Raw genomic sequence first — 17,049 nt, 5'->3', positions numbered from 1 at the left:
TGTCAGCTAGCAAACAATGCGCCAGTTGCCAATTTGGGATTAGTCCACTAGTTGCTAGTTTGCAATTTGCACGCTAGTTGCCAGCTGGTGATTAGAGCGCTTGTTGTCAGCTAGCAAACAATGCGCCAGTTGCCAATTTGGGATTAGTCCACTAGTTGCTAGTTTGCAATTTGCACGCTAGTTGCCAGCTGGTGATTAGAGCGCTTGTTGTCAGCTAGCAAACAATGCGCCAGTTGCCAATTTGGGATTAGTCCACTAGTTGCTAGTTTGCAATTTGCACGCTAGTTGCCAGCTGGCGATTAGAGCGCTTGTTGTCAGCTAGCAAACAATGCGCCAGTTGCCAATTTGGGATTAGTCCACTAGTTGCTAGTTTGCAATTTGCACGCTAGTTGCCAGCTGGCGATTAGAGCGCTTGTTGTCAGCTAGCAAACAATGCGCCAGTTGCCAATTTGGGATTAGTCCACTAGTTGCTAGTTTGCAATTTGCACGCTAGTTGCCAGCTGGTGATTAGAGCGCTTGTTGTCAGCTAGCAAACAATGCGCCAGTTGCCAATTTGGGATTAGTCCACTAGTTGCTAGTTTGCAATTTGCACGCTAGTTGCCAGCTGGCGATTAGAGCGCTTGTTGTCAGCTAGCAAACAATGCGCCAGTTGCCAATTTGGGATTAGTCCACTAGTTGCTAGTTTGCAATTTGCACGCTAGTTGCCAGCTGGCGATTAGAGCGCTTGTTGTCAGCTAGCAAACAATGCGCCAGTTGCCAATTTGGGATTAGTCCACTAGTTGCTAGTTTGCAATTTGCACGCTAGTTGCCAGCTGGTGATTAGAGCGCTTGTTGTCAGCTAGCAAACAATGCGCCAGTTGCCAATTTGGGATTAGTCCACTAGTTGCTAGTTTGCAATTTGCACGCTAGTTGCCAGCTGGCGATTAGAGCGCTTGTTGTCAGCTAGCAAACAATGCGCCAGTTGCCAATTTGGGATTAGTCCACTAGTTGCTAGTTTGCAATTTGCACGCTAGTTGCCAGCTGGCGATTAGAGCGCTTGTTGTCAGCTAGCAAACAATGCGCCAGTTGCCAATTTGGGATTAGTCCACTAGTTGCTAGTTTGCAATTTGCACGCTAGTTGCCAGCTGGCGATTAGAGCGCTTGTTTTCAGCTAGCAAACAATGCGCCAGTTGCCAATTTGGGATTAGTCCACTAGTTGCTAGTTTGCAATTTGCACGCTAGTTGCCAGCTGGCGATTAGAGCGCTTGTTGTCAGCTAGCAAACAATGCGCCAGTTGCCAATTTGGGATTAGTCCACTAGTTGCTAGTTTGCAATTTGCACGCTAGTTGCCAGCTGGCGATTAGAGCGCTTGTTGTCAGCTAGCAAACAATGCGCCAGTTGCCAATTTGGGATTAGTCCACTAGTTGCTAGTTTGCAATTTGCACGCTAGTTGCCAGCTGGCGATTAGACCGCTTGTTGTCAGCTAGCAAACAATGCGCGAGTTGTCAATTTGGGATTAGTCCACAGTTGCTAGTTTGCAATTTGCACGCTAGTTGCCAGCTGGCGATTAGAGCGCTTGTTGTCAGCTAGCAAACAATGCGCCAGTTGCCAATTTGGGATTAGTCCACAGTTGCTAGTTTGCAATTTGCACGCTAGTTGCCAGCTGGCGATTAGAGCGCTTGTTGTCAGCTAGCAAACAATGCGCCAGTTGCCAATTTGGGATTAGTCCACTAGTTGCTAGTTTGCAATTTGCACGCTAGTTGCCAGCTGGCGATTAGAGCCCTTGTTGTCAGCTAGCAAACAATGCGCCAGTTGCCAATTTGGGATTAGTCCACAGTTGCTAGTTTGCAATTTGCACGCTAGTTGCCAGCTGGCGATTAGAGCGCTTGTTGTCAGCTAACAAACAATGCGCCAGTTGCCAATTTGGGATTAGTCCACAGTTGCTAGTTTGCAATTTGCACGCTAGTTGCCAGCTGGCGATTAGAGCCCTTGTTGTCAGCTAGCAAACAATGCGCCAGTTGCCAATTTGGGATTAGTCCACTAGTTGCTAGTTTGCAATTTGCACGCTAGTTGCCAGCTGGCGATTAGAGCGCTTGTTGTCAGCTAACAAACAATGCGCCAGTTGCCAATTTGGGATTAGTCCACAGTTGCTAGTTTGCAATTTGCACGCTAGTTGCCAGCTGGCGATTAGAGCCCTTGTTGTCAGCTAGCAAACAATGCGCCAGTTGCCAATTTGGGATTAGTCCACAGTTGCTAGTTTGCAATTTGCACGCTAGTTGCCAGCTGGCGATTAGAGCCCTTGTTGTCAGCTAGCAAACAATGCGCCAGTTGCCAATTTGGGATTAGTCCACAGTTGCTAGTTTGCAATTTGCACGCTAGTTGCCAGCTGGCGATTAGAGCCCTTGTTGTCAGCTAGCAAACAATGCGCCAGTTGCCAATTTGGGATTAGTCCACTAGTTGCTAGTTTGCAATTTGCACGCTAGTTGCCAGCTGGCGATTAGAGCGCTTGTTGTCAGCTAGCAAACAATGCGCCAGTTGCCAATTTGGGATTAGTCCACAGTTGCTAGTTTGCAATTTGCACGCTAGTTGCCAGCTGGCGATTAGAGCCCTTGTTGTCAGCTAGCAAACAATGCGCCAGTTGCCAATTTGGGATTAGTCCACTAGTTGCTAGTTTGCAATTTGCACGCTAGTTGCCAGCTGGCGATTAGAGCGCTTGTTCTCAGCTAGCAAACAATGCGCCAGTTGCCAATTTGGGATTAGTCCACTAGTTGCTAGTTTGCAATTTGCACGCTAGTTGCCAGCTGGCGATTAGAGCGCTTGTTCTCAGCTAGCAAACAATGCGCCAGTTGCCAATTTGGGATTAGTCCACTAGTTGCTAGTTTGCAATTTGCACGCTAGTTGCCAGCTGGCGATTAGAGCGCTTGTTGTCAGCTAGCAAACAATGCGCCAGTTGCCAATTTGGGATTAGTCCACTAGTTGCTAGTTTGCAATTTGCACGCTAGTTGCCGGCTGGCGATTAGAGCGCAAGTTGTCAGTGATTAATGCACCAATTGCCATCCATCCATCCATTTTCTACCGCTTATTCCCTTTTGGGGACGCGGGGGGTGCTGGCGCCTATCTCAGCTACAATCGGGCGGAAGGCGGTGTACACCCTGGACAAGTCGCCACCTCATCGCAGGGCCAACACAGATAGACAGACAACATTCACACTCACATTCACACACTAGGGCCCATTTAGTGTTGCCAATCAACCTATCCCCAGGTGCATGTCTTTGGAAGTGGGAGGAAGCCGGAGTACCCGGAGGGAACCCACGCAGTCACGGGGAGAACATGCAAACTCCACACAGAAAGATCCCGAGCCTGGATTTGAACCCAGGACTGCAGGACCTTCGTATTGTGAGGCAGACGCACTAACCCCTCTGCCACCGTGAAGCCCTAATGCACCAATTGCCACCTTTTAATTAGTCCACTAGTTGTTAGCTGCGATTTGCACGTGAGTTGCTAGATGGCGATTAGAGCGCTAGTTGTCAGCGATTAATGCACCAGTTGCCAGCTTGTGATCAGTCCCCTAGTTGCTAGCTTGCAATTTGAACACTATTTGCCAGCTGGCGATTAGAGCCCTTGTTGTCAGCTAGCAAACAATGCGCCAGTTGCCAATTTGGGATTAGTCCACAGTTGCTAGTTTGCAATTTGCACGCTAGTTGCCAGCTGGCGATTAGAGCCCTTGTTGTCAGCTAGCAAACAATGCGCCAGTTGCCAATTTGGGATTAGTCCACTAGTTGCTAGTTTGCAATTTGCACGCTAGTTGCCAGCTGGCGATTAGAGCGCTTGTTGTCAGCTAGCAAACAATGCGCCAGTTGCCAATTTGGGATTAGTCCACAGTTGCTAGTTTGCAATTTGCACGCTAGTTGCCAGCTGGCGATTAGAGCGCTTGTTGTCAGCTAGCAAACAATGCGCCAGTTGCCAATTTGGGATTAGTCCACAGTTGCTAGTTTGCAATTTGCACGCTAGTTGCCAGCTGGCGATTAGAGCCCTTGTTGTCAGCTAGCAAACAATGCGCCAGTTGCCAATTTGGGATTAGTCCACTAGTTGCTAGTTTGCAATTTGCACGCTAGTTGCCAGCTGGCGATTAGAGCGCTTGTTGTCAGCTAGCAAACAATGCGCCAGTTGCCAATTTGGGATTAGTCCACTAGTTGCTAGTTTGCAATTTGCACGCTAGTTGCCAGCTGGCGATTGGAGCGCTTGTTGTCAGCTAGCAAACAATGCGCCAGTTGCCAATTTGGGATTAGTCCACAGTTGCTAGTTTGCAATTTGCACGCTAGTTGCCAGCTGGCAATTAGAGCGCTTGTTGTCAGCTAGCAAACAATGCGCCAGTTGCCAATTTGGGATTAGTCCACTAGTTGCTAGTTTGCAATTTGCACGCTAGTTGCCAGCTGGCGATTAGAGCGCTTGTTGTCAGCTAGCAAACAATGCGCCAGTTGTCAATTTGGGATTAGTCCACTAGTTGCTAGTTTGCAATTTGCACGCTAGTTGCCAGCTGGCGATTAGAGCGCTTGTTGTCAGCTAGCAAACAATGCGCCAGTTGCCAATTTGGGATTAGTCCACAGTTGCTAGTTTGCAATTTGCACGCTAGTTGCCAGCTGGCGATTAGAGCGCTTGTTGTCAGCTAGCAAACAATGCGCCAGTTGCCAATTTGGGATTAGTCCACTAGTTGCTAGTTTGGAATTTGCACGCTAGTTGCCAGCTGGCGATTAGAGCGCTTGTTGTCAGCTAGCAAACAATACGCCAGTTGCCAATTTGGGATTAGTCCACAGTTGCTAGTTTGCAATTTGCACGCTAGTTGCCAGCTGGCGATTAGAGCGCTTGTTGTCAGCTGGCAAACAATGCGCCAGTTGCCAATTTGGGATAAGTCCACTAGTTGCTAGTTTGCAATTTGCACGCTAGTTGCCAGCTGGCGATTAGAGCGCTTGTTGTCAGCTAGCAAACAATGCGCCAGTTGCCATCTTGGGATTAGTCCACTAGTTGCTAGTTTGCAATTTGCACGCTAGTTGCCAGCTGGCGATTAGAGCGCTTGTTGTCAGCTAGCAAACAATGCGCCAGTTGCCAATTTGGGATTAGTCCACTAGTTGCTAGTTTGCAATTTGCACGCTAGTTGCCAGCTGGCGATTAGAGCGCTTGTTGTCAGCTAGCAAACAATGCGCCAGTTGCCAATTTGGGATTAGTCCACAGTTGCTAGTTTGCAATTTGCACGCTAGTTGCCAGCTGGCGATTAGAGCGCTTGTTGTCAGCTAGCAAACAATGCGCCAGTTGCCAATTTGGGATTAGTCCACTAGTTGCTAGTTTGCAATTTGCACGCTAGTTGCCAGCTGGCGATTAGAGCGCTTGTTGTCAGCTAGCAAACAATGCGCCAGTTGCCAATTTGGGATTAGTCCACAAGTTGCTAGTTTGCAATTTGCACGCTAGTTCCCAGCTGGCGATTAGAGCGCTTGTTGTCAGCTAGCAAACAATGCGCCAGTTGCCAATTTGGGATTAGTCCACAAGTTGCTAGTTTGCAATTTGCACGCTAGTTGCCAGCTGGCGATTAGAGCGCTTGTTGTCAGCTAGCAAACAATGCGCCAGTTGCCAATTTGGGATTAGTCCACTAGTTGCTAGTTTGCAATTTGCACGCTAGTTGCCAGCTGGCGATTAGAGCGCTTGTTGTCAGCTAGCAAACAATGCGCCAGTTGTCAATTTGGGATTAGTCCACAGTTGCTAGTTTGCAATTTGCACGCTAGTTGCCAGCTGGCGATTAGAGCGCTTGTTGTCAGCTATCAAACAATGCGCCAGTTGTCAATTTGGGATTAGTCCACAGTTGCTAGTTTGCAATTTGCACGCTAGTTGCCAGCTGGCGATTAGAGCGCTTGTTGTCAGCTAGCAAACAATGCGCCAGTTGCCAATTTGGGATTAGTCCACTAGTTGCTAGTTTGCAATTTGAAAGCTAGTTGCCAGCTGGCGATTAGAGCGCTTGTTGTCAGCTAGCAAACAATGCGCCAGTTGCCAATTTGGGATTAGTCCACTAGTTGCTAGTTTGCAATTTGCACGCTAGTTGCCAGCTGGCGATTAGAGCGCTTGTTGTCAGCTAGCAAACAATGCGCCAGTTGCCAATTTGGGATTAGTCCACTAGTTGCTAGTTTGCAATTTGCACGCTAGTTGCCAGCTGGCGATTAGAGCGCTTGTTGTCAGCTAGCAAACAATGCGCCAGTTGCCAATTTGGGATTAGTCCACTAGTTGCTAGTTTGCAATTTGCACGCTAGTTGCCAGCTGGCGATTAGAGCGCTTGTTGTCAGCCAGCAAACAATGCGCCAGTTGCCAATTTGGGATTAGTCCACTAGTTGCTAGTTTGCAATTTGCACGCTAGTTGCCAGGTGGCGATTAGAGCGCTTGTTGTCAGCTAGCAAACAATGCGCCAGTTGTCAATTTGGGATTAGTCCACTAGTTGCTAGTTTGCAATTTGCACGCTAGTTGCCAGCTGGCAATTAGAGCGCTTGTTGTCAGCTAGCAAACAATGCGCCAGTTGCCAATTTGGGATTAGTCCACTAGTTGCTAGTTTGCAATTTGCACGCTAGTTGCCAGCTGGCGATTAGAGCGCTTGTTGTCAGCTAGCAAACAATGCGCCAGTTGCCAATTTGGGATTAGTCCACTAGTTGCTAGTTTGCAATTTGCACGCTAGTTGCCAGCTGGCGATTAGAGTGCTTGTTGTCAGCTAGCAAACAATGCGCCAGTTGCCAATTTGGGATTAGTCCACAGTTGCTAGTTTGCAATTTATACGCTAGTTGCCAGCTGGCGATTAGAGCGCTTGTTGTCAGCTAGCAAACAATGCGCCAGTTGCCAATTTGGGATTAGTCCACTAGTTGCTAGTTTGCAATTTGAAAGCTAGTTGCCAGCTGGCGATTAGAGCGCTTGTTGTCAGCTAGCAAACAATGCGCCAGTTGCCAATTTGGGATTAGTCCACTAGTTGCTAGTTTGCAATTTGCACGCTAGTTGCCAGCTGGCGATTAGAGCGCTTGTTGTCAGCTAGCAAACAATGCGCCAGTTGCCAATTTGGGATTAGTCCACTAGTTGCTAGTTTGCAATTTGCACGCTAGTTGCCAGCTGGCGATTAGAGCGCTTGTTGTCAGCTAGCAAACAATGCGCCAGTTGCCAATTTGGGATTAGTCCACTAGTTGCTAGTTTGCAATTTGCACGCTAGTTGCCAGCTGGCGATTAGAGCGCTTGTTGTCAGCCAGCAAACAATGCGCCAGTTGCCAATTTGGGATTAGTCCACTAGTTGCTAGTTTGCAATTTGCACGCTAGTTGCCAGGTGGCGATTAGAGCGCTTGTTGTCAGCTAGCAAACAATGCGCCAGTTGTCAATTTGGGATTAGTCCACTAGTTGCTAGTTTGCAATTTGCACGCTAGTTGCCAGCTGGCAATTAGAGCGCTTGTTGTCAGCTAGCAAACAATGCGCCAGTTGCCAATTTGGGATTAGTCCACTAGTTGCTAGTTTGCAATTTGCACGCTAGTTGCCAGCTGGCGATTAGAGCGCTTGTTGTCAGCTAGCAAACAATGCGCCAGTTGCCAATTTGGGATTAGTCCACAGTTGCTAGTTTGCAATTTGCACGCTAGTTGCCAGCTGACGATTAGAGCGCTTGTTGTCAGCTAGCAAACAATGCGCCAGTTGCCAATTTGGGATTAGTCCACTAGTTGCTAGTTTGCAATTTGCACGCTAGTTGCCAGCTGGCGATTAGAGCGCTTGTTGTCAGCTAGCAAACAATGCGCCAGTTGCCAATTTGGGATTAGTCCACAGTTGCTAGTTTGCAATTTGCACGCTAGTTGCCAGCTGGCGATTAGAGCGCTTGTTGTCAGCTAGCAAACAATGCGCCAGTTGCCAATTTGGGATTAGTCCACTAGTTGCTAGTTTGCAATTTGCACGCTAGTTGCCAGCTGGCGATTAGAGCGCTTGTTGTCAGCTAGCAAACAATGCGCCAGTTGTCAATTTGGGATTAGTCCACACTTGCTAGTTTGCAATTTGCACGCTAGTTGCCAGCTGGCGATTAGAGTGCTTGTTGTCAGCTAGCAAACAATGCGCCAGTTGCCAATTTGGGATTAGTCCACAGTTGCTAGTTTGCAATTTGCACGCTAGTTGCCAGCTGGCGATTAGAGCGCTTGTTGTCAGCTAGCAAACAATGCGCCAGTTGCCAATTTGGGATTAGTCCACTAGTTGCTAGTTTGCAATTTGCACGCTAGTTGCCAGCTGGCGATTAGAGCGCTTGTTGTCAGCCAGCAAACAATGCGCCAGTTGCCAATTTGGGATTAGTCCACTAGTTGCTAGTTTGCAATTTGCACGCTAGTTGCCAGGTGGCGATTAGAGCGCTTGTTGTCAGCTAGCAAACAATGCGCCAGTTGTCAATTTGGGATTAGTCCACTAGTTGCTAGTTTGCAATTTGCACGCTAGTTGCCAGCTGGCAATTAGAGCGCTTGTTGTCAGCTAGCAAACAATGCGCCAGTTGCCAATTTGGGATTAGTCCACTAGTTGCTAGTTTGCAATTTGCACGCTAGTTGCCAGCTGGCGATTAGAGCGCTTGTTGTCAGCTAGCAAACAATGCGCCAGTTGCCAATTTGGGATTAGTCCACTAGTTGCTAGTTTGCAATTTGCATGCTAGTTGCCAGCTGGCGATTAGAGTGCTTGTTGTCAGCTAGCAAACAATGCGCCAGTTGCCAATTTGGGATTAGTCCACTAGTTGCTAGTTTGCAATTTGCACGCTAGTTGCCAGCTGGCGATTAGAGCGCTTGTTGTCAGCTAGCAAACAATGCGCCAGTTGCCAATTTGGGATTAGTCCACTAGTTGCTAGTTTGCAATTTGCACACTAGTTGCCAGCTGGCGATTAGAGCGCTTGTTGTCAGCTAGCAAACAATGCGCCAGTTGCCAATTTGGGATTAGTCCACTAGTTGCTAGTTTGCAATTTGCATGCTAGTTGCCAGCTGGCGATTAGAGCGCTTGTTGTCAGCTAGCAAACAATGCGCCAGTTGCCAATTTGGGATTAGTCCACAGTTGCTAGTTTGCAATTTATACGCTAGTTGCCAGCTGGCGATTAGAGCGCTTGTTGTCAGCTAGCAAACAATGCGCCAGTTGCCAATTTGGGATTAGTCCACTAGTTGCTAGTTTGCAATTTGAAAGCTAGTTGCCAGCTGGCGATTAGAGCGCTTGTTGTCAGCTAGCAAACAATGCGCCAGTTGCCAATTTGGGATTAGTCCACTAGTTGCTAGTTTGCAATTTGCACGCTAGTTGCCAGCTGGCGATTAGAGCGCTTGTTGTCAGCTAGCAAACAATGCGCCAGTTGCCAATTTGGGATTAGTCCACTAGTTGCTAGTTTGCAATTTGCACGCTAGTTGCCAGCTGGCGATTAGAGCGCTTGTTGTCAGCTAGCAAACAATGCGCCAGTTGCCAATTTGGGATTAGTCCACTAGTTGCTAGTTTGCAATTTGCACGCTAGTTGCCAGCTGGCGATTAGAGCGCTTGTTGTCAGCCAGCAAACAATGCGCCAGTTGCCAATTTGGGATTAGTCCACTAGTTGCTAGTTTGCAATTTGCACGCTAGTTGCCAGGTGGCGATTAGAGCGCTTGTTGTCAGCTAGCAAACAATGCGCCAGTTGTCAATTTGGGATTAGTCCACTAGTTGCTAGTTTGCAATTTGCACGCTAGTTGCCAGCTGGCAATTAGAGCGCTTGTTGTCAGCTAGCAAACAATGCGCCAGTTGCCAATTTGGGATTAGTCCACTAGTTGCTAGTTTGCAATTTGCACGCTAGTTGCCAGCTGGCGATTAGAGCGCTTGTTGTCAGCTAGCAAACAATGCGCCAGTTGCCAATTTGGGATTAGTCCACAGTTGCTAGTTTGCAATTTGCACGCTAGTTGCCAGCTGACGATTAGAGCGCTTGTTGTCAGCTAGCAAACAATGCGCCAGTTGCCAATTTGGGATTAGTCCACTAGTTGCTAGTTTGCAATTTGCACGCTAGTTGCCAGCTGGCGATTAGAGCGCTTGTTGTCAGCTAGCAAACAATGCGCCAGTTGCCAATTTGGGATTAGTCCACAGTTGCTAGTTTGCAATTTGCACGCTAGTTGCCAGCTGGCGATTAGAGCGCTTGTTGTCAGCTAGCAAACAATGCGCCAGTTGCCAATTTGGGATTAGTCCACTAGTTGCTAGTTTGCAATTTGCACGCTAGTTGCCAGCTGGCGATTAGAGCGCTTGTTGTCAGCTAGCAAACAATGCGCCAGTTGTCAATTTGGGATTAGTCCACACTTGCTAGTTTGCAATTTGCACGCTAGTTGCCAGCTGGCGATTAGAGTGCTTGTTGTCAGCTAGCAAACAATGCGCCAGTTGCCAATTTGGGATTAGTCCACAGTTGCTAGTTTGCAATTTGCACGCTAGTTGCCAGCTGGCGATTAGAGCGCTTGTTGTCAGCTAGCAAACAATGCGCCAGTTGCCAATTTGGGATTAGTCCACTAGTTGCTAGTTTGCAATTTGCACGCTAGTTGCCAGCTGGCGATTAGAGCGCTTGTTGTCAGCTAGCAAACAATGCGCCAGTTGTCAATTTGGGATTAGTCCACACTTGCTAGTTTGCAATTTGCACGCTAGTTGCCAGCTGGCGATTAGAGCGCTTGTTGTCAGCTAGCAAACAATGCGCCAGTTGCCAATTTGGGATTAGTCCACTAGTTGCTAGTTTGCAATTTGCACGCCAGTTGCCAGCTGGCGATTAGAGCGCTTGTTGTCAGCTAGCAAACAATGCGCCAGTTGCCAATTTGGGATTAGTCCACTAGTTGCTAGTTTGCAATTTGCACGCTAGTTGCCAGCTGGCGATTAGAGCGCTTGTTGTCAGCTAGCAAACAATGCGCCAGTTGTCAATTTGGGATTAGTCCACAGTTGCTAGTTTGCAATTTGCACGCTAGTTGCCAGCTGGCGATTAGAGCGCTTGTTGTCAGCTAGCAAACAATGCGCCAGTTGCCAATTTGGGATTAGTCCACAGTTGCTAGTTTGCAATTTGCACGCTAGTTGCCAGCTGGCGATTAGAGCGCTTGTTGTCAGCTAGCAAACAATGCGCCAGTTGTCAATTTGGGATTAGTCCACTAGTTGCTAGTTTGCAATTTGCACGCTAGTTGCCAGCTGGCGATTAGAGCGCTTGTTGTCAGCTAGCAAACAATGCGCCAGTTGCCAATTTGGGATTAGTCCACTAGTTGCTAGTTTGCAATTTGCACGCTAGTTGCCAGCTGGCGATTAGAGCGCTTGTTGTCAGCTAGCAAACAATGCGCCAGTTGTCAATTTGGGATTAGTCCACTAGTTGCTAGTTTGCAATTTGCACGCTAGTTGCCAGCTGGCGATTAGAGCGCTTGTTGTCAGCTAGCAAACAATGCGCCAGTTGCCAATTTGGGATTAGTCCACTAGTTGCTAGTTTGCAATTTGCACGCTAGTTGCCAGCTGGCGATTAGAGCGCTTGTTGTCAGCTAGCAAACAATGCGCCAGTTGCCAATTTGGGATTAGTCCACTAGTTGCTAGTTTGCAATTTGCACGCTAGTTGCCAGCTGGCGATTATAGCGCAAGTTGTCAGTGATTAATGCACCAATTGCCATCCATCCATCCATTTTCTACCGCTTATTCCCTTTTGGGGACGCGGGGGGCGCTGGCGCCTATCTCAGCTACAATCGGGCGGAAGGCGGGGTACACCCTGGACAAGTCGGTACCTCATCGCAGGGCCAACACAGATAGACAGACAACATTCACACTCACATTCACACACTAGGGCCAATTTAGTGTTGCCAATCAACCTATCCCCAGGTGCATGTCTTTGGAAGTGGGAGGAAGCCGGAGTACCCGGAGGGAACCCACGCAGTCACGGGGAGAACATGCAAACTCCACACAGAAAGATCCCGAGCCTGGATTTGAACCCAGGACTGCAGGACCTTCGTATTGTGAGGCAGACGCACTAACCCCTCTTCCACCGTGAAGCCCTAATGCACCAATTGCCACCTTTTAATTAGTCCACTAGTTGTTAGCTGCGATTTGCACGTGAGTTGCTAGATGGCGATTAGAGCGCTAGTTGTCAGCGATTAAGGCACCAGTTGCCAGCTTGTGATCAGTCCCCTAGTTGCTAGCTTGCAATTTGAACACTATTTGCCAGCTGGCGATTAATGAGCCAATTGCCAATTTGTGATTAACGCACTAGTTTCCAGCAAACGATTAGCACAGCAGTTGCCTGCTCATGACTTGCGCACTTCTTGCCACCTAGCAATTTGCACACTAGCAGCCAGCTGGCGATTGGAGCAGTAGTTGTCAGCTAGTGATAAGCGTTCCAGTTGCAATCTACCAATTACCGCATTATTCATCCGCTAGCGATTAGCGCTCTAGTTGATACAGTTGTGATCAAAATGATTCAACCCCCACACAATTTTGGTGTTTTAGCAAGTAGGACATTTATTCCGTATTTTGTTTATAGTCATATCAAATGAAGATGCATTAAATAGACAAACGCAACTTGAATTACATTATATTTTGTAACAGTGTCATTTCTCTTAATATCTCATTGACAAAATTATTCAACCCCTTTAAAATCATAACTCTTTAAGAACAGAATTTGAATAAGGTCTTTTCAATTAGGTGTACAAAACACCTGTAGATGTGATTAGAACCATAACGAGCAACAATTAAACTGATTAAAAAAGTCGCTGTGACGCTCAGCTTCTTGTAGATGGTCAATGGTGTATTTGCAACATGGTGAAGTCCAGGGAGTGGTCAAAGAAGTCAAGACAGGAGGTAATTTCTCTTCACAAGAAAGGATATGGATATAAGAAAATAGCAAAGACATTACACATTCCAAGAGACACAGTTGGGAGCATAATTCGCAAGTTTAAAGCTAAAGGCACAGTGTAAACACTACCTGGGCGTGGTAGAAAGAGGATGCTGTGTGCAACTGCTGTCCGGTATTTGAAGCGTACAGTGGTGAAAAACCCCCCGGGTACCACTTTAGTTCTCAGCTAGCCATTAGCGCTGTAGTTTTCAGCTAGCGATTAGCACAGTAGTTGCCAACTAACAATTAGCGCTCTAGCCGCCAGCAAACAGTTAGTTGGTGTTTTTTACAGTAAAATTCAGACAACTCAACTTTTTTTTTTTTTCTCCCCCCGTAAAATTTACTACCTGTTTTTTTTCCCAAGTGTGCGGTGTCTACTTGTTGTTTTGTAAGTCCTATAAAAGGTGAGAAGTTGAACAGTGTGGCATTCCAAACATTACAGCAAATTCAAGAGCACAAACTTGGCTTCTCATGTGGCGGTTTTTTTCCTCCGTCGCCACGGCAACCGAAAAGGCTCAGGGCGATTAGCGCCACCCGGTGAGGAGGCCCGGCGTCTTGAGTCCACACTGACCTACATGCCTCTGTAGGACGAGCATGGCTGGCCAGCAGGACAGCAGGAGGACCAAGGGCTGGGGTCACATCGCCCTGCTGGACAAGACCAGGGAGTTCTTCCAGACGTGCGATGTGGAGAGCAAAGGCTTCATCACGCGCACTGACATGAGGGTGAGAGCAGATGGGGTCTTTTGATCGATTGATTAATTAATTTAGTTTTTGATGGACAGTGTGTGTTGATGTCAGAGGCTCCACAGGGAGCTGCCGCTGTCTGCTGAGGAGCTGGAGGACGTCTTTGACTCCCTGGACACGGAGCACAGTGGATACCTCACGCTGGAGGCCTTCTCTTCTGGATTCAGTACGTCCCAGTGTTGATACCTCCACCCAGGCTACGGTTTATACATTAGGGTTGTTTTGTTAGGAATATATATCAATCAATCAATCAATCAATGTTTACTTATATAGCCCTAAATCACTAGTGTCTCAAAGGGCTGCACAAACCACCACGACATCCTCGGTAGGCCCACATAAGGGCAAGGAAAACTCACACCCAGTGGGACATCGGTGACAATAATGACTATGAGAACCTTAGAGAGGAGGAAAGCAATGGATGTCGAGCGGGTCTAACATGATACTGTGAAAGTTCAATCCACAATGGATCCAACACAGTCGCGAGAGTCCAGTTCAAAGCGGATCCAACACAGCAGCGAGAGTCCCGTTCACAGCGGAGCCAGCAGGAAACCATCCCAAGCGGAGGCGGATCAGCAGCGCAGAGATGTCCCCAGCCGATACACAGGCAAGCAGTACATGGCCACCGGAACGGACCGGACCCCCTCCACAAGGGAGAGTGGGACATAGAAGAAAAAGAAAAGAAACGGCAGATCAACTGGTCTAAAAAGGGAGTCTATTTAAAGGCTAGAGTATACAAATGAGTTTTAAGGTGAGACTTAAATGCTTCTACTGAGGTGGCATCTCGAACTGTTACCGGGAGGGCACTCCAGAGTACTGGAGCCCGAACGGAAAACGCTCTATAGCCCGCAGACTTTTTTTGGGCTTTGGGAATCACTAACAAGCCGGAGTCCTTTGAACGCAGATTTCTTGCCGGGACAGAGAAGTCTCTTAGACTCTCGAACAATTCATAACAAAGTACAATACGCAGCGACAATTGAAAAATATAGCAAAACAATATTATGTAAGAAAAATATATGTTAACACTAATATCAATAACACTGATTTGTTTTCCGGGTTGGGGAGGAGACCCTGCCCCAAGTGGAGGAGTTCAAGTACCTAGGAGTCTTGTTCATGAGTGAGGGAAGAGTGGATCGTGAGATCGACAGGCGATTCGGTGCGGCGTCTTCAGTAATGCGGACGTTGTATCTATCCGTTGTGGTGAAGAAGGAGCTGAGCCGGAAGGCAAAGCTCTCAATTTACCGGTCGATCTACGTTCCCATCCTCACCTATGGTCACCAGGGATGCCCACACTTTTTCTGCAGGCGAGCTACTTTTCAATTGACCAACTCGAGGGGATCTACCTCATTTATATGTATCATTTATATTTATTTATTTATGAAAGAGACATTTTTGTAAACAAGTTAAATGTGTTTAATGATAATACAAGCATGTGTAACACATATAGATGTCTTTCTTTCACGAAGACAAGAATATAAGTTGGTGTATTACCTGATTCTGATGACTCGCATTGATCGGAATCAGACAGTAATGATGATAACGCCCACATTTTCAAATGGAGGAGAAAAAAAGTTGTCCTTTCTGTACAATACCACATGAAAGTGGTTGGTTTTAGGCATCTAATTCATCCAGCTTCCATACACTTTACAAGGAAAACATTGGCGGCAAATTCCGTAGCTTGCTTGATTGACATTCACGGCACCCGAGGGTCTTGTTAGATGACGCTGGCTGCTGCCAGTTCATTATTATGAAAAAATGACAGAGAGGAAGGCGAGAAACACTTTTTATTTCAACAGACTTTCGCGCCGTCCCTTCCGTCAAAACTCTAAAGGCCGACTGCACATTTCCTATCTTCACAATAAAAGCCCTGCTTCATGCTGCCTGCGCTAACTAAATAAGCGTCTCGGAAAGCTGGCGTGCACAATTGATGTGAAATTAAATGAAATGAATGAAATAAGTTTATTTCGGTCATATAATCAATCAAATCAAATCAATCAACCATTGTGTGTGATCACTTTTACAGTACATGTTATATGTATACAATAATGCACATTTACACATAAAAGAAAAGAAAAAGAATGACCAAAAAAGGAATAGGCTGAAGCCAAAGCTTATATTTGCCTATCCTATACCTTCACAGAAAATTAGATTGCCTGGAACATCAACATAAAAAAAAAAAAAAAATCAAAAATCAATGGGATGAAAGTAATTGTGACTATATTTTATAATTTTCAATTATTTCACCTTTCAATGTTTTCTTAAACCTTACCAAAGAATTGCATGTCTTCAGCTCATCACTGAGCTTGTTCCACCACGCCAGCTTTCTGAGGGATCGCTTGTGCTCGCCAGTTTTCCGAGACTCTGTATTTAGTTAGCGCAGGCAGCATGAAGCAGGGCTTTTATTGTGAAGATAGGAAATGTGCAGTCGGCCTTTAGAGTTTTGATGGAAGGTACGGCGCGAGAGTCTGTTGAAATAAAAAGTGTTTCTCGCCTTCCTCTCGGTCATATTTTCATAATAATGATCTTGCAGCAGCCAGCGTCATCTCACAGGACCCTCCGTTACCGTAAATGTCATTTAAGTGACGTCTTGGTGAAGATTGATGATCACTAATTTTTAGGTCTATTTTTTTTAAAAGCCTGGCTGGAGATCGACTGACACCCCCCTCCCGCGGTCGACTGGTAGCTCGCGATCGACGTAATGGGCACCCCTGATATACACAGTAGAGCAGGTGTCACCAAGCTTTGGGAACCAAGAGCTATTCTTGGGTACTGATTAATGCGAAGGGCTACCAGTTTGATACACAAATAAATTGTATTTCAGTGTGTCATTCCGTCGTACAATTTTTTTCCTTTTACGGAAGTTTTTTTGTAGAGAATAAATGATGAAAAAAATACTTAGTTGAAAGGTTTAAAAGAGGAGAAAACACGAAAAAAAATTAAATTTAATTTTGAAACATAGTTTATCTTCAATTTCGACTTTTTGAAATTCAAATTTCTACCGAAAAAAAGAAAAACTAGCTGATTTGAATCTTTTGGAAATAATTTATGGAACATCAATAGTATTTTTTCCTGATTAAGATTAATTTTAGAATTTTGATGACATATTCTAAATAGGTTAAAATCCAATATGTACTTTCTTAGAATACATAACAAATTGGACCAAGCTAACAAAGACAAACAAACCATTATTTATTTTAGATTTTCCAGAAAAAAAAAATTTTTTTTAAATTCAAAAGACTTTGAAATAAGATTTAAATTTGATTCTACAGATTTTCTAGATTTGCCTGAATATTTTTTTTGAATTTTAATCACAATAGGTTTGAATAAATATTTTACAAATATTCTTCGTCGAAAAAACAGACGCTAAAATGACGAATTAAATTAAAATGTATTTATTATTCTTTACAATAAAATTTTTTTTTTACTTGAACATTGATTTAAATTGTCAGGAAAGAAGAGGAAGGAATTTAAAAGGT

At 46.0% G+C, this 17,049-nt stretch overlaps 1 protein-coding gene across 4 annotated transcripts in view; it reads left to right on the top strand.

The window, feature by feature from the left end:
- The first annotated feature begins 13,257 nt into the window (after window positions 1-13,257).
- Window positions 13,258-17,049, top strand: part of cracr2ab (calcium release activated channel regulator 2Ab) — a 33,600-nt gene continuing 29,808 nt past the window's right edge. For 2 of the 4 annotated variants that reach the window (XM_061912208.1, XM_061912206.1), the window contains exons 1-2: window positions 13,259-13,555; window positions 13,631-13,742. In XM_061912208.1, coding sequence (XP_061768192.1) covers window positions 13,427-13,555; window positions 13,631-13,742 — 241 coding nt within the window. In that variant the 5' untranslated portion in view covers window positions 13,259-13,426. Of the gene's footprint in view, window positions 13,556-13,614; window positions 13,743-17,049 lie in introns of all 4 variants that reach the window. The other 2 variants (XM_061912207.1, XM_061912209.1) reach the window with 2 other exon arrangements.

The sequence above is a fragment of the Nerophis ophidion genome, linkage group LG10 (assembly GCF_033978795.1).
Source record: "Nerophis ophidion isolate RoL-2023_Sa linkage group LG10, RoL_Noph_v1.0, whole genome shotgun sequence".
NCBI classification, from domain to species: Eukaryota; Metazoa; Chordata; class Actinopteri; order Syngnathiformes; family Syngnathidae; genus Nerophis; species Nerophis ophidion.
This window is presented reverse-complemented; position numbering and strand designations above follow the sequence as displayed.